The following is a 27,774-nucleotide window of genomic DNA, read 5'->3' as shown; positions in this document are numbered from 1 at the left end:
CCTCGATCTCTCTGTCCATTGCTCTGCAGACTACTAGTGAATCACTTCACTGCTATGACAACCCAACTTCGCTAGATTGTTAAATTAAATCGCCGATAACATTCGAGGCGGGCTTGGCACTGAGCACTGAGGCCTCCCTGGGCTGCTGCTATGTGAAACGGGTTTGAAAATTACCAAAGGAGGAGATTTTTTAAAAAGCGGCTTTGTGGCGATATTTCCATCATATCTCGAACTGTCACCCAACCACTGAAAACATGAACATTTCATTTTCTGCGGGCTGCTATAGGAATCTCAGGCGGTGCTGGAATAGGCTAAATAACAGTGCCAAACTCTGCTAAAGGCAGTGGGCGTCCTGGACGTGAGTCAGTTCCTGATTACCGCAAGATGGGTCACGGGTGTAATCGATTCCTATCCTTGTGCTTTGTATCGAAAACTTTGCATTTGTAACTGTAGGATGGGACTGAGGAATAAACAAGTAACGGCGATGCTAACAGCGGTTAGCAAATAGCACAGGATGCGCTGGAAGGGGTGACCAGTGACCCCGGGCTCCTTACCGATCTCGCAGCTCTCCCCGGAGTATCCCTGCGGGCAGTAGCAGCTGTAGCCCTTCCCTTCAGGCAGGCAGCTCCCTCCATGAAGACAGGGGTTGGTCTGGCAGGGGTTGTCCTCAGCTGTGGAGATGGAGTGCACAGAAAACATTAGAGTGAGTCAACCCTAGCTTGTAGACACTCAACCTAGCATTTCATGACTGGTGCAATTTCCATGGTGATGGAGGTGACCTCAGACCAGAGACAGGAAACTGTACCCAAAGGCGATTCTAGGGACTTTGGGGGTCCTGGGGGCCCTCCAACTCACCCTCCCCCAACAGGGTAAAAGTTATTACCATTGTTTTAGCAATCTAACAAAGACAATCTAAAAAACACAAGTGCATTATTTTCACTTTTGTGAAAAAACAGGATACATAAATAAAGGAGATGTGTTGTTAAATTGGACGCCCTCGGGGGCCCCTCCCAGCTTGGGGCCTTGCCTGTCCTGTCGCTACACTTCTGGCCACACCCATTTGACTGTCCAGCAAACGGCACGGCCAGTGCAACAAAAATCCTGCCTTCACTGGGAAGGTCTCCAAGTGGCGTCAATTGCAGAACACTGCCGAGGACGTGGATGTTTGTTTGATATGCCCACGGTGAAGATGGAGGAAAACTCCAGACTTTCAACGCAGCAGAAAGGGCACCGGCTATTGGTTGATCAAGATGGATGGCGAGCAGTGGAGGACAATGCTAAACGTGTCCGGCTGACAAGCTGGCCTTCATAAATAATGAGATCATTATGCAGTCAGAGCCCAAAGAGTGATGGAGTCTGCCGCATCTTAGAGCACCGATCTAATGCAGCACTTTCACTCTTCAGCGCTATGACACCTTAGCTTAGCAGAGCCTTTCTGCGGATAAATGGCGCAATTTAACGGATTAAATTACGATTAACTCTACTTTTGTGAGAGGGAAATTTACAGAGACAATGCATTATGCTTTATCTCGCTGCCTTACTAAGGAGATTAAGCGCTGTTTCATGATCCATTAGAGTATCATGAATTCGGACGTGATCGGGTGGTACATCAAATGTATCACATCGGGCGCTATATAAAACTTGTCATATACTCTTAAACTGTAGCAGTGACGTGGATAAAGGGTGACACACTCACAGGCAGAGGATATCACATCCTCAGATGCTGGGTTGCTGGGGTGACCACGCAGGAAGAACAGCAGAGCCAAAGGCGTGGGCAAAGTGCCACTGAATGCAAGTTCACATCAAGAACAGGCGAGAGAGCAATTGCCTTTTAATCAGATCTCACTAATAAAAACAGGCTGTATGATATATGGGCAGACAGAAGCTCTGAATGATACTGTCTTCAAGAATATATCAAAAATGCTTGACACCAGTGACATCCCGGCCGGTACTAGATAAGCAGTTGGAAGATGAGATAGATTCTTAACCAGCTTTGATCCTGTTCTATACGTAAACATGCATTGTTAGAATTCGGGGTGTACATCGTAAGCTTTGTCACGATACTATTTAATTTAGATTTTGCAAGGCAGCAGTTTGACATCAGGCAATATTTGAAATGTTACCGCGATACTACTCGATTCGGTAGTACAAGGTCGATATTTTCAATACAGAAAAACATAAGCTAATTTCAGTGAAATCAGACTTAACAAGACATAAAAATAAATGTTTAATTGTTCATATATTGAAAAAATATACAAAGTATTTAACAACATTCTGTCTTGTACTTATACTTTAGCAAAAAAATAACTATTTCTGGATTTTCTTCTCCCTGAAATTACTGGAATACAGATGTACTAACCTGCATAAAATGAGCTGTAATGTGTTGGTCTCCACTCTCTACGAAGGTGAATCTCTAGATTGCTTTGTGTGTGAGATTTTTTTCAGATTTTTTCCAGCAGCATTTCAGCGTTTCGTCATAGTTTAATGATACGAATCAATATTTGTTAATTGAGTCAGCTGAATCGTATCATCGTAGCAATCAATACATCGATCAGAATCGCCTAATTGTTACAGGCCTAGTACAATGTCCGAGATGTTTAATAAATTGTGTAATTATTGTAGTAATTACAGTTTTATATACATGCATGTGCACATGTGATGGGCTGTAGCAGAAACTGCTGACTGGTGACAGATGAGTTGTAATGCCTGGCGGCATCATTTCAGGGAACGATGAGCGCTGCTGTCTCAAACCCACTCTTCCTCAGCCGAGACAGGAAGCAAACGACCGAAATTGCTTATACACAGAAACAATAAAGACACGAACAGAAAAATGCACTGTCCCACCACCGAGTCTGTGCATCCAACAGCGACTCAAGGAACCTTTTCGCTTCGCTGGTTTTTCATCTCGCCCAGTAAAAGGGAATCTACTTGCCAACCTAAATTTGCTTAAACTGGCAAAAAATAAAAAAAAACCCAGCTTGCTCTCAGCAGCTCTGGCCCAGTTCGGTCGAGTGACTCAAAAAGAGATGTGAGGCACACGTGAGCGCTGACAGCGAGGCCGAACGCTGTGCCCACGGCCAGCGCAGGGGGAGGGACGTCCACTCGCCGCTCACACAATTAGTCACAAATTATCGAGCACAGACGGTTCCTCGCTGGCTGCAAGCTGGGGCCAGATTTCTGGCGGTGACTTTGCACGTGGATACAAGCACAAGTGAACAAGCACCGGGTGTGTGGACAAGCGCGCACACACACACACACACACACATATACACACACACACATTATGCACTACACAAGCATTACCTGCACATTCCTCATGATGCTGTACTTAAATCCCACCCTGTTTAGTTCAGATCGTTCTATCTACTTAAATCCCACCCTGTTTAGTTAAGATCCTTCTATCTGCATGTTATTAAGAAGGGCTCATCTATCTGAGCGTGTAGCTGGGAGTGAGATATAGAGAGGGATTAGCTCTATGTTACAAGGCGGCTCTATCAGCTAATATCACGTAGCACTGTGCCCATGGCTAATTAGAGCAGTGTCTCTCAGCCTAGTGATTGGGGCCCCCAGACAGTCCACATTTTTTCTCCCTCCCAGTTCCCAACAAACCTGTATCACGTATTCGGTGTTATTGATTGTCTGGGAGATGGGAGGAAGCAAAAATACGGAATGTCTGGGGGTCCCCAGCGACTGGGCTGAGAAACACTGAAATAAAGTCCCCCCTTAAAACAGAAGAACCCCCTGCCTCTCCATCTCTGTCCAATTTCCCCCCCATCTGTCTTGACCGGGTGCTTGCCACCGGTGCTTCCCCCTGTTTGTCGAGTGGAAAACTCGTTGTGGCCATACTGCGGGATGGCATCCCCGGCGGAGCTTCGAGGGGCTCCATGCCGACTTGCAGCAGTGGGGTTGTGGCGTTAGATCAGTAGGTGGGCAGCTACCTTGGAGACTGTCCCATCACCGCAGGACTCGGGGCAGCAACCATCCGTCAAAACGAGTCAGGCATGCTGAGCAATGAAGCTACCTCACACTGTCAGGAGGAAATCTGCCTTTTTGTTTGATTCTTTTGATAAAATTCTGTAATTAAATACGACAGTTTGGCCATTTGTGAGCCTATAGATATACCTCTGGCTTTGGGACCTACTGTCCTCCACGCAGAAACACACACACACACACACTCTGTCTCCGATGCCTCCCCGCGCCATCGTTCCAAGAATTACTGAGCCTTGTAATGGGATCGCAGAGACAGGGATCGCGGCTTTGCTGAGCTCAGGTGGGTCTCTACACGCCAGATAAGCCATTAGTCCTGAAGCTGGAGACCGGGCCACCGGAGCAGCACTTTCGGGACATAATCCAGACCGGGATCCCCTGTGCTGTCTGGGCAAGCTGACGTTCAGAAGCCAAAGAGTAGACGTAATCGGTTCCCGGGAAGGTCATCGTGGAGGTGCACTTGTCAAAATCAGAATGGCTACGGCTGCACTGGAATCCCAAAGAGCGCACAGGCTTTACTGATTAAACGACGGGGGAAAAAACAACAAAAAAGTGATAAGACCACTATAGTACATCCACCTAAAAATGTTGCCATGTCTGCTGACCTAAAAAACAAATATAGGTTTATGGCTGGGCGCTGATCTGGGAGCAGAGGATGGCTGCACGGTGGCTGATCATTTACATGCTGTGAGAGAGGTTTTGATGACGAACACTGAAGAGCTTCCATGACAATATGAAACCGGCTTCTGCCCAAAATAAGGCTTCTGTGTTTGGATACAACACAAAAAAAGTGAGAGATTTAGGAGCCCCAGAAGGGTCCTTGTCCTACTCCGGCCTGCAAGCCCTGTCCTCCAGGCACATGCAGAATGAATCATGGGAGCCTCATCAGCCAATCCAAATTCACAGCTCCAGATGTAGTTATGGTGGAGGTGGAGACGCACAGTGAAGAAGGAGCCAGACTCCGTGAGATGGATATGCTGCCGTCAGGATGAATGTAGAGCAGCATGACGGTCCCTACAAAGCTCCCCCAAGAGGGGCTGCACAGAAATCATGTGACAAGAACGTAACACCCAGGGCTCCGCGGTTAATCAATCGTGCTGCATCGATCACACTGCGGAGGTCTTGGGACCGTGCACGTCCCATGTGCTCTCAGATAAAAGTTAAGGTGTTGGAATCTGGAATAAGCTAAATGCTATGGAGAATCCCAAAGCCCCTATATTCATTTTAGTGTGTGATTACATGTTCTTTAGGGGATAAGCCCAGAATCAGGACTAGGGGGTTTGAATTCTGCCTCTGTGTCTGTGTGGAGTTTGCATGTTCTCCGCGTGCTTCCTCCTACACTCTATAAACATGTAATTAAGTGACCCAAGGTGGGTGTGTCCTGTGATGGACTAGCATCCTGCCTATGAAATCCCAGTCCTCCAGACAAATGCAGAACCGATTTCCCTTTCCTCCGGGGTGAGGTTCCAGGCGTACCATCACACTACAAAGGTGCGAAGTTCAGGTCCAGAAAGTAGAAGTCCAGACCAAGGTTTTGTTTCAACCAACCAGTTGAGTATAAAGATTCACAGTCACAGAGCCCTCAAGTGGTGGTTAAAACAAAACTATGATAATACTATAATAAACCTGTCCGCACAGGTATATGGCCTGTTATACACGCCTTTACTCCGCAAAACCATCCTACACTAAAGCCAACTTATCTGTCTCTCTGTTCCAGGTCTCCAGTGACACAACTGTCGTGTACTGCAATTCTAATTAATTTTAATTCATGTAACTTTTCATACTAATCGTATTCATGATACAAATAGCTCGTAATTACTTATACGGCTGACATAAATCGCTGAATAAATCCAATTAAGAACCCTGCATCTAAAATAGGGTCAAAACATTCTAATAAAAACTAGATACTGAAACCTACAATGAACTCAAATTTATCAGAATTCAACAAATGTTACCTGTATGCTTCAGCAATCTAAATTTGACTAAGAAAAAAATAACAAAGAAATGAAAATGAAACAAAATCATTCGTTTTTAAAACCAATATAAACAGAACGGGCAAAGCCAGTTAAATGTATCCCCGTTATCACATCCAGACTGCCAGTGCTGAATTACATCATATGTTGTTAAATATAAAATGAAATCGCACACTGCAGGATACATTTCCGCCGTGATGCTAGAAACATATGTTTCGATCCTTAGTAAAAACTTTCCGTTTGCATGGAGCGCCGTTTCTACGGCATCGTAGTATCGTGAATACCGGAGCAGGGTGGATAAAGCCAGACAGACAGCAACCTGCTACGTTCCAGGCTACTGTAGTGCTAATTCATAACCCTAACTCTAACCCTAACCCCAAAAAACCCCATAACCCACTTACCCTAACCCAGGGGTGTCAAACTCAAACTCAGCGCTTCGGAACCCCAGGACTGGAATTTGACACCCCTGCCACAACCCCTAAAACCTAACCCTAATCCCAGGCAGGTGGAACTGCACATGCGCAGAAAGGCTCGATGGCACGTCTGGATAGGTAGCACTTTCCGATATTACACCGGCTCTGAGATCGTCGGTGTGAATGATTGTTAGGAGACGGTGCGAAAGTATAAAATAAAGACCAGACACTGATACAACGACACTTGTAGGGTTAGAACTGAGCTCAGATAAACTGCGCTTGTATCTGTACTGCAAGAGAACAGACCATCGCGACTTCACCACCGGCAGTAAGCCTGTTTGATTCCACGTTTTTTTTACTTCTTAGGGAAAAAGGAGTAGGTCAGCAATTGACTCACTTAACTGGCATACAGATTAAACATGGATGCATTTGGAAAATACAGCAAATAAAACACAAAGTATGGGCAGAGAGAGAGAAATGAATATTAAGCATGTGGCGTTTTGGAAAGCAAACCATGCATTTTTCCCCAGTTGCTTTTGATGCCAGATGAGGCAAACAAAGCATGCGATTACACCGCCGTTAGTGTCTAGCAAACAGCCCAACTAATAGGTGTTTGTGAGGTGTCAGTGCGCTTGGGAAGCAAGCCCCCACCTCTCTGACCCCCATACATCCTTCCCTTCGACCTGTACTGCATCCATCTCAACGCAGATCGCAGTTTCTTCCGTTATTGCTCTCATTATGGTGGCAGCAGGAAGAACACCGGTTCCATAATGGACTTTGGGCTGTTTCGATCTGTTAAGTGAAACGAATTCACATCACGCTGGTCAAACAGCTAACTAAGTAAGGGTAAATGAAATCCTCAAAAAACTATACGGTTTTAAACGCATGGCTGCGGAGGCAACTAAATGTATATATTCGGCCAATGTTAATTTAGCTTGTTGTACTTTCTGGTATTCAATTTTGGGTAAATCCCGATTTATTCAGTGTTTACCGATTATTAAAACCGGACTTGCGTACCGTCTCTTTTATGCATGTGTAACAGGACTGTAAAGCATGACTGGACTACAACTGCTTTGTGTCAGTAAATCATTTTGGGGTTTTATCACTGACCACAGGTCCTGGTCCTCAGCTTGAAGCATTGTTGTTGTCTTGGTGATTTGCAGCGATTTCTTTGCTTTCATTGTTTCCATTAAATCATGTTAGGATAAAGATTATAATCGCGCATTGATTTACTAGCGTGATTCGCCTGGCCGGCACTACTTGTGAGGTTATAGAAAATTAAGCAAGGCTTCAAATTCGAGAATTCTGCAGTGCCGAATATAACAGCATAATCAGCAACTGCCCAGTGACGCTCGTCCTTCATCTGCATTGCGTTCTGGATATGAAACTGAAAAAACACCGAGCTTTTATATTCCGGATTATTTTTGTGTCATTAAAGCAGTTGGAAAAAACTGATGAAATGTGCACTTGTCCTGACATCTGTAGGAATCTAGACAAGGATTTTGCAAACGGATACAGCATTTAGTGTCAGACTCCATGTTCTAGACACATGTTAATGCAGAAACCCGAATCCACCCTCATTTAATTAGATGGGAATGAATACTTTGCCCCGATCTGTAACCAGGTCAGAGTCCCTTGGCCGTATCATATTCAGGCGGCAATCAGGACATTTTATTGAGCTTGTAGTATTGGCAGTTGTATTTTGTGGGGCGCAGAGCAGATATAACGGTTTATAAAGCGCCACTCACCGTGCATTATCGCAGCGCTGCGGACAGTAAAAGATTGATGTCCTTCTTTTAATAGGGGGACATATGGCTGGAGCAAAGGATTTGGTTTCAAAAAGCCGAATGAGGTCCAAAACAATCAGTTAGTAAATGGGCTCTCTCACAGTGCTGCGACTTATATGATAGTCGAATTTATATTCAGCCTGTAAGCTTTATGTTGCGCGCTATAACTTTAATACATGCAACTGCTGTTTGCAACGTGATCAGACTTAAAGCATGGAACATGCAGATACATATTAAAGCCAACAGCGAAAGTTAAAAAAGTAATGAAAGCATATAGCATATAATCGACTCTGGCAATCGAAACATTAATTAACGACACACTCAGCAGCATAAATTCGTTTGCCGAAAGATTAAAATGTCTTATAGAAATAGCTTATCTAAATTTAAAAATGCCAAGGGTTTAATGTTATCTCATAAGCACTTCATCTGCCGTTGACACAACTGCACTGAGGTCATACACGACTCTTAGAATAAATGGAAATGATTTTTAAAACTGGTTTAGACAAACAAACGGAGGTTGAAATGTTACATCGAGGGATGACGTGTACTGGAACAAAAGGAGTGAAGTGTTAGAGCTTTTTCAGGTTTTTTTTTTTGGAGACTATATTACTTTGTTCATGGAAGTAAATTTACCCAGCATGTGCTATGCAAATCTAGGTCATATGTATGAGAAAGATGGAAATTTTAAAAGGGCTGCAATTATCAAACGATATGCCACAGAGGACGGTTCATACATTGGAGGCAGCGATAAGAATAGTTCTCTGTGGGACTCCTTTGTGGATCGGACGTCATGGAGATAGGGAGTAAGGTCTGAAATATATGTACCTGAAGGGAGAGCAACCGTCAAGCATCCAGCATTACGCATGTACTGTAGCTGATACGAAAAAATGTCTGTACATAAATGTCACACTTCTTGGGAGTCTATGTAACTGTGGTAAAATAAAAAAAAAATAGTCGAGTATTGATCGCGCTTATTGTGTTTAAAGAACAATCGGGCACCTAGGAGGTTATGAAACAATGGCGCGCGTCGGTGTTTTCAAAGTGCGGGTCTATAAGGTAAAGGCTATGATCTCAGCGGTGAATAACCTACCGTCTTCCCTTTAGCCCATGCAAATGTATTCAAGACATTCAGCGCACCAAGGTAAAGCTAATTTTCTGCTCTCTGGAGCCAGCAGCGCTATCTCCACCCAGTTACACAGACACAAAGGAGAAAGCTCAAAATAGTCAAATTATTTATCATGAACCAGCACTGACTACAGTTTTCCCGGGAGGCAATTTTACAGATGCCATACAAGCAATGCTTACTGTCTGTTCCGGGTTCCTGTTCAACGCAAATCATTGTGATTCAACGAGATGAATATTGAGATTACAAGGACAGCAGGACTACTTCACATGTTTATTCAGGTAATAAAACATTAGGTCAGAGTCACCCAACAAGAATTGTGAGGGCCGTAAGTATGAGTCACATATCCTCATGCACACACACACACACACACACACACACACACACACACACACACACACACACACACACACACACACACACACACACAACACACACACACACACACACACACGGCTTGTTTAATGCGCCCGGATAATACTCCGGAGGACAAACTGGTCAGCACAATGTTAGCATTGTTCAACTATTAGTTCTATTAAAATGAAATGCCATTATTTTTACTAACCTATTAGCAGATCAATTCTGCAAGGTTTCTGTTTGGTGCTACGCAAACATTTACTGATTTTTTACAAGCCCTAAGTAAGTAATCCAGAGTCAATTTGTCGTAATGTCGATTTCAGCTCTCATTATGTTATTCCTCTTGACATGCACCTGAGTGCATGATGCCCAAGGTCGATGACACCAAATGTGATCTTCACAAAGAAGACCTCTTCTGGTTCTGTGCTTCTGCTTGAGGACTTCACATTCAACCTTTTTACTTGTGACATATAAAAACTCCTTAGCAGACTGGGGAAAAAAGCATGACTGGTTCTTGACAGTAGTGAAACTCTGGAATAGTTTAGTGAAATTGCTGAATGTAAAAATGATCACTACCCAATTGGTAGCTGTTTTAAAGACCTAGGTACACCTAGAGAGTCAAACAAATTCCACTGCCATGCTTTTCAATGACCTCCAGATCTGTTACATATCCTGGTCAAGGAGGTCCCCATGTTATGATTTTGTAAAAGGGGTTTGCAAAATACTTGCTTCGGAGGGATAAGTTTAATCCTCCCATTTGTCACAGCAACTTTTGTTAGGGTGGAGCTATATAAATATTACAAGGGAGGTAGACCAACCAATAGCCAACAAGCTCATTTTCTTGTGGAGAAAAAATAGAGCAAAGAAATCAATAGCTGGACAGACCGTTCTTCACAAAGCTTAACGTCAAATTCACAGTGGAATAGGATAAGAACTTGGTATCATTAAACCAGAGCCAATGTGTCTTTCTCAGGCAAAGTGAGGGAAAGCTTATATCCTCTCAAGCCATGTACATCACTTGTGGGTAGTGTGGCTAAACCATGTCCCCCAAGAGCTCAATAAATTCACACGTTACAGTCAACATTTCTGACTGTTGAAACTACCGAATATGTTTGTCAATTCAACATTCCTTAAAACAGTCTTCTCAGCCTTTCGACGGGTACCGATGGGGCAAGTGTCATTTTTTCTCTATAACCGAGGAAAACCAAAGCGATTTGTTTGTTGTGAACTACGAGAATGCATATGAGGATTTCCTCATTCATTTATCGGTGACGATTGATAATGGAGGTGAGCTTGCAGTGAGAGTTATATATGCTCAAGAGGATGTCACATTTAATATGGATAAGTGATTAATTATCAGTTTACAGTTATGCTCCAGAGTGATTTATCAGCTCAGAGTTGCATTCCGGTAATTATTATAACCACGGCTGATCCTTCTGAGAATACAATTATTCTCTGCGTTTGGGTTCTGCAGCCGTAACTGGACGTGGGCAATAATTCACGTCTCTGTCCCCATGGAGTCCAGATCTCTTCTGTGGGCGTGTGCATGTTCACGTGTGTAGCTATGGGATATGTATCCTGCGGCAACCTAAGAGCAAGGTTGGTAGTGACATGGGACCTCACCTCCCTGTGATGAAGGACGCGGTTAATTAAGGGGGGCAACCCCAGCCCGATACTCTTCCTTGTCTGCAATGAGGAGGGCTATTTTTCAAAGAGCAGATCTGTAATGTCTAAATGGACTCTAGGGAGAACCTTATTTCAGAAGCCTCTCCTGCAGCTGATCATTGATTAAAGAGGCTTACAGACTTTCACCTGCTCTAGAGCGGAATGCAAACAGAGAGCGCTTGTCTTTACCTAAAGCCACCGTGGCCTTTTATTAACTCCTTTATTTACCTGCACTCTGAACACTGATGCTTCAGAGCTATTTAGAATTTGAGCTACCTCAACACATGCTTGAATACAATCAGTTTAGCAGTCACAGTGCCGGTGTTTCAGTGCCCTGTTTCACAACCTCACCACCTTTGTCAGATTTACTGTCATTACATAATAATTTAGAAAAAGATGCTATAGAAATCTGTTTCCTAATTTGCGTTTTGCCGCTCATTTATCATAAGGAATTGTATCAAACATACTTTTCCACACGTATTTGCATCACCCACCTCTCGCCTTGTGTCAGATTAAGCTCTCAGCCCATCATCGCTCTCAAATTTTTCCATCACTTACAACATGCACTCATGCATACTGGTAGTAGGGGCTTGCACATGTTCATGCAACACTATACCCCAAAAGGTCCATGTGTCGTCAGAAAATACAGAACAAGCGAGGCAATATGTCATTACTCATGAACATGTACATCTACAGTATGACCATCCTTTGAATGCATCTCAGCAAATGAAGTTTGAGTTGTTAATCCATAGCGAGTCACTCTGTACGACTATCAGCCTTAGTCGACGCTAGTTTGCTCGAGAGTGAGCGGTAAACTGTTTGGCATATTCATACATATATTCTATACTGTACTGCTAAATGTCTTAGTGCTTTATACCGTTCTGGTACTGCTAACATTTATCCCATACGGTTTATAACTTTTAATGCTACACAAGTTTGGGATTCGAAGGCCAGTCCCAAACTAAGGAAAAGTTCAAACAAATGATCTATGAAATTGTAGAACGACAGATGTAAGCATAGCACATACACTTGTAGAATCATTCCACTTAAAAGAATCATTCAATGATGTGAAGCCTACCTGCGGTGGTCTTAGTTTCGTTATCCAAGCTGAGTTCAGAACTGGGCCAGTCCTCAACTCCTGTGTTGCTGGGGAACTGAACTCTGACAGTCAGAAGGTGAGTTCTGTCAGTAGGCAAACTGATTTCTGGGGCTGGAGTCGCCCCGGTCTGCATCACGACAGCCAACAACTCTGTGGATTGAGACTCTGCATTGTGGGCAATTTCCCTGAGACTTGGTGTCAATATGGTTGGTTCCTCTGAGGTAGTGCCAGAATCGGACTTCTCAAAACCTAAAAGCACCTCTGAGACATAATGCTGGAGGTCTTCGGTACCAAAGGTTACCTTCTCCGTTGCTACCAATGAGTAGGAGCTATTGAGATCTGCAATTGACTCGGTATCATTCTCTGAAGGAACTTCAGTCACACCATCTTTTGATTCATTTGTCAGTAAATTTTCTGTTGGTATCCTGTTGGTGGAGAGAAGCCCTGTGACAGGAACCTCTGTGGTTAACCACGCATCCGATGTTGTTGACATGTCCACGGGCTTTTCATATTCATTCATACTGTCTCTGCTGGAAGTGGTGCTTTCTGGGTTGCTAGAAGGCAGACTAGTAAAAAGAATCTCTTCTCTTATCTCTGTGGCAACCTCTTCAATTACGTGTTGCTGTGGGTTAGTGGAGTTAGTGCTAACGTGAGGTGATGTGGTTGGCTGATCTTCCATCTCCCACTGCCTGATGGTGGTGTACTGGTTAATTGTCTGGCTGCCAGTTGGTGCAGAAGTGGGCGGTAAAGAAGGAGAATGATTTGAGGGGTTTTCAGAGACAATGTGACTGTCAGAGCTTGATCCAATGATGATCTCGTGGCCCATCCCACTTCCTTCAGCCTCATGCTCGACTTCTGAGGTGAAGCTTTCTGAGGCTGGTTGAGGTGATGCATCATTTGGAAAAGGCTCTTTGGGAAGCGGGTAGGCAACCTCTTCTTCTTGATCTTTCCCCTCTCCAGAGAAATTATCTGGGATGTCTTTAGAGGAGGGTAAAACCAAGAGTTCAACAGCTTCAGCCCTGGCCTCCAAAGATTTAGGGAGTTCCTCTGCAGCATTATCCTGGTCATGAGGTTCAGATAAGTTTTCCATTAGTCTGGGCAGCTCTGTTGACATATCCACTGTGGAGTCTACTGGGGCATTGGTCTGAGGAATGCTGCCCATGGCTGGAGTCATTGCCAAGTACTCCTCGCTCTGTGTTGTTAGTGAGGTTGCCACAAGGCCTTCCTGAGAACATTGTGCGCATCCCGTTGTGGAGTCAAGTATCGGTGCATCATAGCTGCCTGGCGAAGTGGTCGACACTGGCACACTCCCAGGACCAGAGAAGTCAGATGATTCAGTCATATTCGTGACCTCTGCATGCTCTGATACAATTACTCCTGCAAGGACAAGACAATTTTATTAACTTAGTGAGTGCAAAGGATGGCTTTGATAAACTATTAAATTAGTAATGGCACACGTGCAAGCACAATTAATAGAAAGTTTTTTGTTGAAGTTTATAGAATCTGCATCAGTATCTCCCTCACTTCAATATGGGCATACCGTTTACTTGTAGCTTTAGTGGCTAAATCTTTTGTCAAACACAAGGAAATAATGAGAAATAATGATAATTGGATCTGTTAGCTCTTTGGAAAGCTCATAATTTATTTGCATGCTTATACTAAATCACATTTGGCGCAATAATTTTCTGTAATTCCTGTTAAACCTGGGTAAATAATTGAGCTACAGTGGTGTCTGTCAACTTGCCCCCACCCCCCTCCCACCGGGCCCCACACAAAGCAGAGACCAATCAGCCACAATTAAACACTTCCTTTCATACTTCGCCCTCTTTCTCTCTGGTTCCTGTTTCAAGGAGGCCAAATAAAATGGCCCTTGAGCGCATGAGCGTTTTAAGCACAGCGGGCACCGGAGTTGGAGACGGCACTAGGATATACGGCAATCCCAAAACCTGGGGCATGCCACTGCATGGCACGCAGTATAAACAGCTGTTAAAGGGGCACATACATGAATACACACCCGGACATTAAATATTAAACCTTTGTTAAATTATTTACTACTCATCCGTCACATTACTCTCATCAACTATTGTGATGCAATATGCATAATAAACGTATTACTACTCAGTGCAAGCATGCGAATCCATAGCTCAGCAAAGGGATGTCAGTGGCACGTGACAGCGTCCATACTTGAGGAAAGTACATCGCTAGACAACCATTAGACGCAGGATATGGGCTTTTCCCAGGCATTTATTTTACTGCTGCATCAACAGACTTGAGGTTTGGAGCCCACGAAACTGGAAGACAGGTACCTCATGGACCGGAAGAACAAATTGTACGCATAAAAGATTTTTTTATTAGCGGGGCTCCATGCGGGATGTGAGCTTGGAGCGTGCCGTTAAGGAGCCCCACATACAGTTGGAAGGGTCCATTTTGACCGCGAAGGATACTCCTGTGATGCCTGAGCACTCAGGCTTGCCCAGTTTCACCACTCGTGTCCGGCAAGCGATTCCCGCGGTGACATCACATAACGGGGCCTCCACCGTCTCCTCGCAGTTGGAAACTGATTGACGAAGACTGGAAAATTCATACCGCATACAGTAACTTGTTTTTCCTGACAACTGATTCCCGTTGGCACGGTGACTCAGCGGGAAGCATTGTTGGCCTCATATCACCAGGATTTGGGGGGGGGGGCGGTTTGAATCCCACCTCTTTTTGCAAGAAAAGAGACACCCCCCAGCACCCCTGCAACACACACCGGAGCACCCCAGGCTTGTGCCCTGTGCTGTCTGGAATGGACTCCAAGCCCACTGCAACCCAGACCAGTCAAAGCAAGTAGAAGATGGATGACGGACTGAAGTTTGTAAGAGACAAACATGCAAATGGCTGAGTCACAAAGCAGCGCCTTTCCTATCTTGGCCTCCGCTATTTCCGTCTACGGACGCTTTGGCGTTCGGAATAACTGGAAACAACATTTCAAGGAGGCTATAATTGGGTAAGACTCAGCACCGGAGCCCCCGGTAAGTGCTGCATTAATTGTAGGCAACGCTGAATAATGTATACCAACCAAAGCTAGACTTTCACGTAGTATTAAACATTAATGCCCATGGCTGAATTTGGCATGGGGTTTATGTCTGTATTAATGATGCCCAGGGGATAGAAAAGTCTGTCCAGTCGCTGAATTACAATCTTAACAATTTTTCATACCTGCCTGCTGTCCTCATGCTTTATTGGTTTTGCTCCTGAGTGGTCCAGTTATTGTGTCATTTTTTACCTCTTCACTTTGCTCCTCCATACTGACCATCCATCCCTCCACCCATCCATCCATCCCTCCACTCCCCCCTTTCACCGATTATCCCAGTCAGGGGTGACAGGGACATTAACAAAGATGTCTCAGGTATCGATTCTAATTTTAAGCCACCTAACAGGAATGACGGCCGTCCCCTGCACTGTGACCCCCGCTACCCCCACCTTCACCCTAGCATTTTGCTGATCCCCGGAGCTAAGATTCAGGCTAAATATTTTCTACCCACAATCCCTTTCCCTCTCACCTCTGGCCCCAGACATCACTGTTGTTGACACCATACTCGGCGCCGTCCACTTCCCTGATTTAATAAACTCCACTAAACCTCTCTCCGCTAGCCTTCTACCACTCTCCACAGTCGTTTTCAAGAGTCCCAAATTGCTGATTGAGACAAAATTAAGTCATATTCGCAGTGAGCTATTCCCCTTCCCGACTGCGTATTTTCGTACGTGACTTGATTAGGAGCACCTACACTCAATGTCAAATTGAATTTCGCTGCAGCATAGAAAACTGAACTGATGACTAATATTGCTGTCCTCATTTGAGGAAAATGTCAAAGCGGTACACAGGTTTCACTTATCTATTTTTTCTTGATGCCAAACTGGGAAGTAGGACTGAACCAAGTGACCTTCGGCAAAGTAGCATTTTGTGGAACATACTCTTTGAATTCATAGCGTAGCTGAAAAGTATTGCATAGAAAAATGTAATATAATCATACATGCAATGATGAAATAAGCAAGACCACCCAATGGTACTTACCACCTGAGGAGACCGTCTCGAGCGCTTCCGGAGTCTCAGTAGGGATTCCAGTCAGATTCATCCAACTCGTCTTTGTAGCTGCATCACCGTGCTTTGGCTCAGAGGTGATTTCCCTCTCCCACTGAGAGAGTTCCTCATCTAAGTCCGCTGCGTAGCCTTCTGAGACTCTGCGTGATTCCTGTTCCCCGAAACTCTCCAATATAGCATTTTTGTGGCTACTTTTGCTATATTCATCCTTCGCTCCTGGTGGAGTTCCCCTTCCCGACTCTGTCAGTTCCTGGTTCTCCAATAGGCTCTCTGTGCTCGGGGTTGCCTGTGTGGATAGTGATTCTGACTCAGAAGACCCCGTCAGATACCTCCAGGGCCTTATGAAGGAGCCCATGATATTCGAAATCAGAGTGCTGCTGGTCTGGGTCTTGACTGTAGGGGTGGGAGTAGAGAAGATCGGTGGGAGTGATGAATCTGAACGCACATCAGGATCTTCATCTACTTCCTCCTCCCTGGCAGAGCCTCCGTGGGTGTCCAGGCTCTCCAGTGCTGAAGGTAGCAGGACTGTCGTGATTTTTGGAGCCAGTACCTCCTGGGGAGCCTGTACCTCTGCACCCAGCTGCTCGGCCCAGTCGAGGGGAGACTGCTCCGACCTGAGATGGATCACCACGTGTTCCTCTGAAATCTCAGACTCGTTGCCCATAATGGAGTCCGTCCCTTCTTTGTCCAGGTCCACCAAGCCAGTCCAGGTGGAAGGCTCGGGCCTGGGCTGGTTTGAGGCCACGCTTAGCTGAGAGCTCAGGAAGCTCTGCCCGGCTCCCGTGGAGTCATTCACAGAAGGTGTCCTGGAGTGAAGAAGCCCCACAGCTTGTCCTGATGGATTTTCTGCTGCTGTCTCTGCAGTTCAGATAGTGATAGAAAGATGATTACTAATGTACTTGTGTTTGTATGCACACATTTATGTATATATTCACACGCACACATACACACACACTCTTCCTACAGCTGAAACTTTATAGACACATACACAGTATGGCCCTAAGTATGCTGGACATCAGCATATCCAACATCTCATTCCAAAACCAAGGGAAGTAACATGATGAAGCAGGTCAGCCCTTGGTGTTGTAACAGCCTCTACTTTTCTGGGAAGGCTTCCCATTGCATGCTGGGACATCTCCTGCCATTCAGGCTGGGTAGTGATGCTCAGTGAAAAGGTCCCTTTCTGTGAGATAGTGTGACTCACCACTGCACAACTAAATTTGCTCCCAGACACTTTAACCTTCACAACCACGTCACCTGCGGGTGACCAGAGAAGCTCTAGCAGGACAGGAATGTCATTAAATGACTAGTTGGGAAGACCCATCCTATGATGGTGCCGAGTGGAAAGTCACTAACCTCTTTGGTACAACCACCCACTCTGCTGCTAATGTTTGTTGCAGGAGATTGCGTGACTGTGAGCTTAATTATGCACCTGTGTCAGAAATGGGTGTGGCTTAACTAGGCAATTCCTCTAATTGACAGGGGTGTCCACCTACTTTTGGCCATTTAGTGTATTATATGGAAAATGGTATGATAAGAATTTATGTTGCTCTTTAGACAAAAATAATATTCCAAGAAAATAGCAAGCATTAAAGGTGACAAGAATGCTCTGAATTCAGAATAAAAATAAGAATTCTGGGCAGGAGGGAAGATGGATTGGAGGCAAAAACAGAAAGCTGGAGGGAATAGAATGTCACAGAAGCCAGAATCTGAACGTGTCAGACGGCCGACTCAAGCACTTAATCACAGGCGGCCGGCGTGGGGCGGCACCTCTGTAGCAGTAAGCGTCGAAGGAGGTCATCGTGTCCGGGAAGCCGGTGCGGTTGGGGTTCAGGTAGACGGTGCGCACCCCCGGCTCGTCCCCCCCGCAGTTCCGGCGGGGCTGGTTGATGGGGTAGCGCACGCTGCCGTCTGCCAGCCAGCCGGGGTCGCAGCGGTCCAGGCCCGACTGCCAGGCCAGGTAAAGCTGCCCCGCGGTGGCCAGCTGACCGCCCAGGGAGTGGCAGTGTATGGAGGCCTTGGCCAGGCTCAGCTTCTCGGGCACGGTGACATGGAAAACCTCGCCTGGGGGGGTAAGGTGAATTCATTATGTGTCCGCTAGAGAACACAGGAGGTGGAAAAAGAAGAATCTTGCAGGAACCTATCCTTCTTTACTGTGCTAAAATGAGAACCAGGCAAGGAAAAGGCATTTTAGGAAAATCGGGGAATATCGCACCTCCTCCATAGCAGCTTTAAAACCTCACAGAACATTCCAGATGTTACAGGTAAATGGTGGACAGCTTGGGTGGCCTTGTCAACATATGATGTTTGTTGGAAATGACCCCGTTTTCCCAAATGTTCACTTAAATACACGTGTGGACTCACCTCCAGCACGACTACGTGGTACTGAGCTTTAAACAGTACTGACCTACTTGAGACAGAAATTGAGATCTGGGGTATGCAGTTTACCGCTGCTTGTGCTAGTGAGTGAACATGAAACCGCTGCTCTTCAGCCGCCCTAAAGACTCGGGTGTCGTACGCAGCTAAATCCTTTACGAGAAAAGGTACCCTTCAGTTCCTCGGCGTAGCAGTAGACATCAAACAGATCGTCTGGGGCCCTGCTACCGTAATTCCTCACACCAGGTGAATCCTCTCTGTCCCCATAGCAACCTGGCCTTGGTGACTGAATTGGATACCTGCAGAAAGAAACCAGAAGGGTGAGGACATTTCTCCGATCTTAGAGTGTGGAAAAGAAAGCGCACACTGTATCACTGCATGCACGCCGTAGAGTTAGCTTAAGATTGAACAGCTAAAGGCTCTTTAAGTTATAAGACCACACAAGTGTCAAGGAGTCTCACATCATCTCTGGAACTGATCGCCTTTTTCGTCGAGTGATCTTGCAGATCTAGGCTAAATCTACAAAGGGTAAAGTGAAATGGAGGTTTTTGCCCTCCCCTCCCCCCACCCATGTGGAACCACATGTGTTATAAGATTAGAAATAGCCTAACTGGGGGCAGTAGTTCATGGAATGGTGAGGAAACCAATCTTGTGACTGAAAAGGAGCAGGTGAACCTTTAAAGGATGCACTTGATGTCTTCTGTGAATATAAACGGGAGGTAATTTGGGTAAAAGCATCTGCTAAGCAGCTAAGTATTGTGATTGAATCGAAGCCATTTGGAGAAGGGATGAAGTATTAAATCTTCCGAGCAGGCTTATCCTTGCCCAAGATCGTTGTACACTGCAGCGTTATATCGATACGGATTCATTCCAGGTATAGCAGTTACTAGTGCTAAAAAATTGGACATGCGAGGAAATATTAGGTCCGTTGATGGTCACTCAGAAAAAATGTTGGCTAGGGGTTTCTGATTTCCAGTTATGGTGAATCAGTGGGCGCAGTTGTCGTGTTGAATTCCCTGTGGCTTGAAATGAAGCCTAAACTGAGTATAGGGTCTGAACATCATAGACCTGAGTGAATTTGAATGCAGCGTGTGTGTATGAGAGCACAGTGCCCCTTAGAGTTATGTTTGGTGTATGTTTGATGCTCACCTGACGGTTTGATCGGACAGCCAGCCCGCGTCACAGTTGTCGTAGCCGTCGTCGAAGGTGGCTTGCAGCTGAGCGGGCGTGGCGATGACTGCGGAATTTTCTAGACAAACGCGCTTGGCCTCCGTAAAGGACAGGGCGTAACGGTCGTGGGCTGCGCGGTAGTGAAACACAACACCTACAAATGACAGAGTGATGCTGAACCAACACGGGCAGTGACACGGGTAACAGCACAGTTACATCGACATCTGCATCACTGCTGCGAGCATAGCGAACGCCCGTACGTCCAATTTGCCACTTAAACTACACTTATATTCCCTGAATGGGGCTTTTTTCAAGGAGAAATCGTATCCAGAAATCTGCTAACATCTGAGTGGTAATATCAGGAATAAAGGTATGATCCCAGTGTTGCTTAGAAGATGAGAAAAACAATAGCAGGGGGAATCAAAGTAAATAAGAACCGCCGCAGAACTGCAGACGCAATATCTCTACTGTGAAATCCAGACTGTGGAGAAATGATTTTCTGCGTTTCTCCAAATACTACCACCAGCCCGGAAACGCCAACACTATCCCTCTCTGAAGGCCAGTATTTCCTCTTTAGGGAAATACAGTGGGCTAGAGGTCAGGGTGGGAAAAAAGTACAATCTGGATGTTATGAAGTAAAATAGGAAGAAAATCCATTCAGCTGAGGGTCAGTTTCGCCAGCAGAGCTCCAGGTCGGGAATAAACATCGGAATTTGCTCTTTTCTCTGTGATAGAAGAAAGCCAAATGATAATCCTTGAAATAGTTTTCATTTCGGATTTTCACAAGCAGGGTTCACTCGTTCACTCTGGCTTCCTTCCAGAAATAGCAGCATTTAATCTTCCTCAAAAGATTTGGGTTTATACCCAAATAAAACCAACTAATGCCCGAAGTATAAAACTAGAGCCTGACTGATACATGGGGACACACCTCTAATCTGCCACTGCAGGGATACACATTTACAAATTTGTTCCATTGCCAAAACATCTAAGCAACACATTTGGAGCCTAAAACTTTCAAGGAACAGTGATATTATGTCGAGAAAGGTGCCGTTTGGTGAAACGGTGGATACATACATCTTTTACTACTTCAGAGCACTACCTTAGAAATGCCTGCTCGCCGGTATTTACACACTTATTGACACAGGCGTATAGTGCAACTACTCTAGACAATGGTACTTTAAAGGGGACTCTTGGGTGGAAATCAATGGTGGGAATGACACAGACGATTGACCACCCAATGTGAGCTAAAATTGCTGACAAAATAAGATATAAGACCTTTGAAAAGAAAGGGAAAGCACAACTATAGCAGGACCCAGTTAAGTAATATGCTATTGATCTTATTTAACAATATTGATGCTAGTTAATTAACTTTTGGGACTTTGGAACGTGCACTGTCCACAAACACACCCTGACTTGCAATTAAGGCTAGACCCTTGAGATCGCTAGCAGACCACACAGTAATGGATTTGTTTCTCCAAAAGAAAGGTTTCTTTTACACATGTTAATTGATAAGCTATGCTGGGGAGCAGAGGTGGGTAATTCAGGTCCAGAGAGTAAACGTCCAGACCAGGATTTTGTTTCAGCCGGTCAGTTGAGCATAAAGTCACAACTGCACTCAACTGCTTGGTTGAAACAAAATCTTGATTTGGACTTTTACTCTCTGGACCAGAACTACCCAACTCTGCTAGGAAGATCTTGAGCAGTGGTCTTAACAAGAACAGCAGGAAATGTTCTTGAATTAGGGACTAGTCCACTGGTCACACCAGATGCCTCAAAACTCAAATTGGTGATAGTGTTAGTATATGTTGGTGTGCTGATTATAAAGTGCCCTGTCACGTTAAACAGTGCCGATCATTCTAAACGTGACTATCCTTAATATTTGCTGAAGAATCTGAAACAGATCACCACACAGCATACAACATGTAAGGACATGGGATTCACCCATGCAGCATCTAGTTCAGGGCATTTCTGTAACTGGAAGCAAAGAAATTTTGACCTAGAAGTACTACAAACAATAAGAGCAACCGAACAAAAGAAATCAAACTCATTTTGTGTCACCAATTTTGTCCTTCATCTTGAAGGAATTTCTAAAGGCTGAAGGTGACGTCTGGGGGCATACTGTCAATTTGTCCAAAAACACAAAAGAATTCAGTGTTACATTAAAATGATCGTGGCTGGGCAGAGCCAAAGTTCTCCTAAATGAACCCGTCATTTCCCTTATGACTACAAACCAAGATTTTATTTCAACCAACCAGTTGTACACTCTGTGGATGTAACTCTGTATGTTCAACTGGTCAGTTGTATTTCCACCTCTGTAAGCAGTACATAGCTTGACCAAAAGCATGAGTAATGGTGACCAAAGTCTGAGAGGAAAGAGAAACTCTGGAACTACTAGAGTAGCCCTAAGTGACATCCTGTGTCCAGGGTGTACCCCTGTGATGCCCCTCGTAACCCTGTCCAGGGTGGTTGTAAGATGGAGCAATGGATGGAGAAACAAAATGCATTCATTATTTAAACAATAATCTTCCAAACCATGCGCAATAAAAACATCCAGATTTTGTAAGCTTTGATGTGTTACAATGGGTGCAGAACTCACCTGAGACCACTAGGGGCACTGTGTCCTGTTCGTCATTAATTCCAACTACCACTTCACAGCGGTACATGCCCGAGTCACTAGACCGTAGACCAGTCAGGGCCAAAGTGGCATTGTAGCGGTTATCTGGGTATCCAGGCAGGGTGACGCGGCCCTGAAAAGCCTTCTTCACCTTGATGATGTTGTCCTTGGCCACCAGCACTGACTGCTCCCTCCGCATCCCATCTGGGCCTCCCTGCCCCCAGAGTTTGGTCCATTTGATGCGGGGCGGCTCATGGGAGGGGCTAGGGCGCAGAGTAAACACACACGGAAGGAAGGTGGTGCCGGCCAGCTTCTCGTGGATCACCTGATGCGTCACCTTGCGCATATTCACAAGGGGGTCTGCCCAGCTTTTGCCTGTAGAGCCCAAAGAGATGGCAGCGGTGAGATAAGCCACCACAGAACACAACATTTACAGGTGTTCTCCCGGATTAAAAGATTTGCACCTGTAGTTAAACTAGCGATTGGTTGGATTTATCTAAACTACGCGAAATTCAAACAAAATCCCATGATAACATTTAATTACCCGGAACCGTCAGTGTAGTTCCCAGTGGACCCCATTAAGTACCAAAACTCGGTCATAACACTTTTATTGGATAACAACTCTGAAGTGTTTTCTGTTATCTAACGAAAAAGTTACATGTGGATAACCACGGATTTCTATTTATCTTTAAATAATTCTGTAAAGATTTACAGATTCTGTTAAGTCAGTTGTACTAATCGTGTATCCCGCAGTGCAAGATCAAATACGTTCAAGAAATGCGTATAAATAGCTTTTTGCCATTGACTAAAAGCCATCCATGATAGCTTGCTCGCTTGCCAAAAGGCGTTATTGCAAAAAGTGTTTCGTTGAGGCTGGGCTTGCAGCTTCTCAGAGGTAACAAATGTCCCTATTTGCCCATGTGCAGTACAATAAGGCAGCTAGCGTGGTTGTCACACACAGACAGCTAATTTAACAAACTGAAATGCAGCCATGGAGATGCAGCGCGTCACAGATGCTGGCGGAGGCAGTGCTGCTGGCTGAGACATTTCCAGCTACATGAGAAATGACGGACCAGAAGGGATCGACTCTAAATCAACACTATAAATCGCTATAAACGTAATGGCCTATAGCTGGAGGTAAATGCCTGCTATTGGTAAATGAAGTTCAGCTCGTTTTATCTGTACATCCAGTACCTGTTTGCATTTTTGGGTTGTTATCTCGATTTCGACAGCACTGGTAGATATCAGTGTTATATGGGGCAGCATTTCCCATTACATTTTACATTTTATAAGTTAACGCTGCCCATAAAACGATCATTAATTATTGGATGTGCCTTAACTTATCTGTACCTGGCATCACAGACATTTACTCTCTGGATAGTCCCAAGGCACATTATGAATTTCAGGTTATAATAACTTGGTGTTAATTATTGCTCAGATGGAATGTGGCTACATGCTCTTTTTCGTGGTTCACTCACTTGACCGACTTTAATTTAAATGCAGATTATTGCTTTGCTTTGTAAAGTACACCAACAGCAATGTTCCCGAAATGCTTTGTGGCTGCATGCAAATACCGATTGATTTACCGATCGCCAGTGAACGAGTGTTATAACCAGGTAGTACTTATCAAATGATATACAATGTGTCCTAGCTAATACAGTACGTGCTTTGAACAAGCAAAACACTTGTCTCTGCCACGCTGACTGTTTAGCTGGCAGGCACAGTAATCTTAATTAAACATTTTGTTTGTTTAACAGAATCTCATTATTTATTTTTTTCCCCCTAATTTCCGGACTTTTTTTTTTTTTTCACGATAAGCCATCTTCAGTAACAACAGATAAATGCTACCTTAGCTCGTGTTAATTGTATGGAATCTGTTGACCTTTCAGCCAAACACTGGAAAGTATGTTTGTGCTTGGCAGGTATTGTCGTGTCAGAGTTGCTAATGAGAACAGTTTAGGCGCGTGACAATGAAAATAATGCGGACTAACACTGATTATTGACGCCTTCTGTGGAAAGGTCAAGTCGTAGGTTATTTAGTTTTCATTATTATTAGTTTTTCCTAATTACATGTGGAAATGTAAACCAGAGATCCTGGGATATTGGGCTATGAGAATTCTCTGATGGCCCCCTACTATTTTCTACGGGAGGGATTATCCAGATCACATGGGTGTAAGATAAATTACGTCCCAGATGATAACTCTAGGTCTAAAATTTTATTAAACAAAGTTAGTTGAGAGCCCTTTTTAGTGGAGGCCCCTGGGCTTCAACCCAGGTAAACCATGCATTAAAATACCCTTGTTGAGTCTGAGTTATGCGCAGGTACCGGCGCAGGTCCCGGCGCAGGCTGCGCGGCCTCCCCCACCTGCACAGACCGTTGGCGCTAACTCATCCCCAGTGAAAATGAGAGTCTATTGCTTACACCTCGTGTCAGCATGTCAGCCGATGCGTGGCTCATCCCCAAAAAGCATCTGTTAATAAAAGCGCAGCGATTTATCAAAGATATCATTCGAGAGGAACCGGAGAGGCAAACGTATACTTAAATCATGTTTTATTTCCATACTGAGGAAGGATAAAATCTCATTTCGGGCCGAAATGAATGACGCGGCATGTAGGGGAAAATCGAAGGCGCTGACAGTCTCCCTTAGAAGCACGAAAATGAATTTATTGATCCGTTTTCATCATACTCACCTTATTTTTCTCCTACACACCTGCCCCCCCCTTACCTGTTTCAATTCATTTGGCTGGGGGTGCAGACCACTGGGAGACTCTCTCACCATGAAAATGCCCTTACAGTTGTACTAGAAGACTCACTCCCTGAGAAATGGTTGAAAAGCACACTGCTGCTAACGCCTCCTTCCACATTACTAATGCGAGCCGGGCCCTCTAGCTTTTCTCGAGCTTTAAATCTATGTCATGGCTTGGTCACACCGTGCTTCCCGCCTTTTCCTGCTTCCACTGAAAGGTGGTCAATCAGCTGTCCACGACAGCGTAACTCGCGCATCATCGCGACCGTCAGCTACATGCAGTGAGAGCGCCCTCGTCACTACGGAATCTGGCAAGCATTTACGGAGTCGACCGTGGATGCGAGTCGCGCATGTGCCAGTGCTGAAAGCCAAATGCAAAAGCAGCTAAAACTAACTAAAGCTGGCAAGAACTAAAAGCAGACCATATGCAAAAATAACGTATATGCCCAGTTCCTGTGAGGAGCTTTGCCAGTGTTAGTACAGACAATTAAAAGGCAATCAGCCATTTTATGAAAATTCATAGTATGAGTTGGGGCTTAACTTTCTATCAGTGGTAAGGGTGCCGGTTTGGCAGATGGTCCTTTAAAGTCCTTTATTACTTTAATAGTTTAATAGTTCATCATGGCTGACTCAAACCACCAACGCATGAGTGACTCAAATCCACGCTCCACTCAGATCCTGTAGTGACAGCCCTCAGCTCAGGTACCAACGTGTCCGTCACATGAAATCGAAAGTAGAATGCAGATCGCACCTCTATGACCAATGTCCGACTGGAGCGTTTCACGGTATAGGTGGTGTAGCATCCTTCCCCTTCTTTAAGCTATCGAGAGGGATGTGTACAGACCAGGTGCTGTGAGTCCCGCCGATGCAGACACATCACAAAATAACATGCGCGTGACGCTTAAGCCCATGAGTCGTTTGCCTGGCTGGTTCACCTTCTGAGAGCCAATAACGATGCAGCCGATTGGTGAAATATATGTCACTCCCATTGTCCCACTCATGGGGCCTTTTTTTATTGACAGAGGGATGTAGGATTCATTCAGAGTCTCAATATGAGCATTTGTACGTCAACAACAATAGTGTACAACCTATTTACTGCCACTGTCTGTTGAAGTCAGCACGCACTGTGAAATTTAGTTGACCACGGTGTAACGGGGGTCATGTTTCACTCGTGATGGAATAGGGGGTGAAGAAGGTGCAACTGAACGTTTGAGTCTTGAGTGAAATCTCATTTCTAAAGTTGTACAGAAAAGCATCTGTTTGTCTGCAATAGAAGGCATGGTTTCCGTCCAAGGGGCATGCAATATGCTTTTTTTTTATAGAAAACAAATCACGGCTCACCACTAAGGAAAATTTTTGAAGTGACTGAATTTTCATTACACTTATTCGTTTATCAGATGCTTTTATCCAAAGTAATAGATATTTGAAAAGGTAGGATCAGTTTGTCCTGGGAGTATCTGCAGGTTAAGAGCATTACAAGTGCCCAGTGGTGAAATCACTTTGGCGAACATGGGATTTGAACTGACGACCTTCTGATCAAAGACACAGGTAAATGAATACACGGATGCAGAGGGTCTCTGAGTGCTGGACCCTGATGAATGAAACCCAGGGAACAGAAGAACACAAAGACAACCACCAAACGCACCCCACACCCTTTGACGAAAAAGGTTCAGCACAGCAGGACATGGTCAGATCCCTCCAATAAGTGGAAAGTGGGCGAGACGTGCGGTGCTGGCGGAGGGGGGCGGTCAGGAGCATCAGGGACGAGCAGGAGACACAGGCACTGTGCCAGCCATAATGCTCGACCGCTGAGAGCAATGAGGCTCCAGGCTGCACTGCATTTGGTGTGCTGCCCCCCCGGCAGGAGCAGCCCTGATTTTTGGGCTCGACTGTATGGTAATGAATCCGCGCTGCTGATTTCCATCCAGCGTGATGGCAGACTTTGGCAAACAGCACTTCAATAATCTTTATTACTTTTGCATTGTTGCTGGTCCCGCGGCGGTATCGCAAGCGTACGGTGAATTACACAGCGTGCTGTCGAGTCTCCCTCTTCCTTGTGTAAATATGTGCTCATTCATTCTCTGGCTTGAGTCTCCCTGCCCTGACGTCTATCGCATTTTGAACCGAAACCATTTACTCTGCAACATAAAACAAAAACGATTAATCGGAGATATTTCCTTAAGAATGGCAGCTAATGGAGAAATCGAGGGGCGGGGGGCTTGCTATTCCCACATGGCTAAATAATGAATCTAAGCAGCGTGTCCCCATCACTGTAGGAATAGAGAATCTGCATTTAGATGGAAATGTTTTTACAAGCACAGCTCCCCGGAGACCACCCCCCCCCCAACCTTTGTTTGAAAATCTGCCTGGTTAAGAGAA

General features: G+C 45.0%; 1 protein-coding gene across 1 annotated transcript in view; it reads right to left on the bottom strand.

The window, feature by feature from the left end:
• Positions 1–27,774, bottom strand: part of LOC125727612 (neurocan core protein-like) — a 76,770-nt gene that overhangs the window by 25,588 nt on the left and 23,408 nt on the right. The window contains exons 3-9 of the mRNA XM_049004459.1: positions 22,631–23,023; positions 20,014–20,188; positions 19,036–19,163; positions 18,259–18,552; positions 16,462–17,346; positions 12,384–13,781; positions 555–671 (exon numbers count right to left, since the gene is read on the bottom strand). Coding sequence (XP_048860416.1) covers positions 555–671; positions 12,384–13,781; positions 16,462–17,346; positions 18,259–18,552; positions 19,036–19,163; positions 20,014–20,188; positions 22,631–23,023 — 3,390 coding nt within the window. The remainder of the gene's footprint in view (positions 1–554; positions 672–12,383; positions 13,782–16,461; positions 17,347–18,258; positions 18,553–19,035; positions 19,164–20,013; positions 20,189–22,630; positions 23,024–27,774) is intronic.

This window comes from Brienomyrus brachyistius, unplaced genomic scaffold, assembly GCF_023856365.1.
Source record: "Brienomyrus brachyistius isolate T26 unplaced genomic scaffold, BBRACH_0.4 scaffold104, whole genome shotgun sequence".
NCBI lineage: Eukaryota > Metazoa > Chordata > Actinopteri > Osteoglossiformes > Mormyridae > Brienomyrus > Brienomyrus brachyistius.
This window is presented reverse-complemented; position numbering and strand designations above follow the sequence as displayed.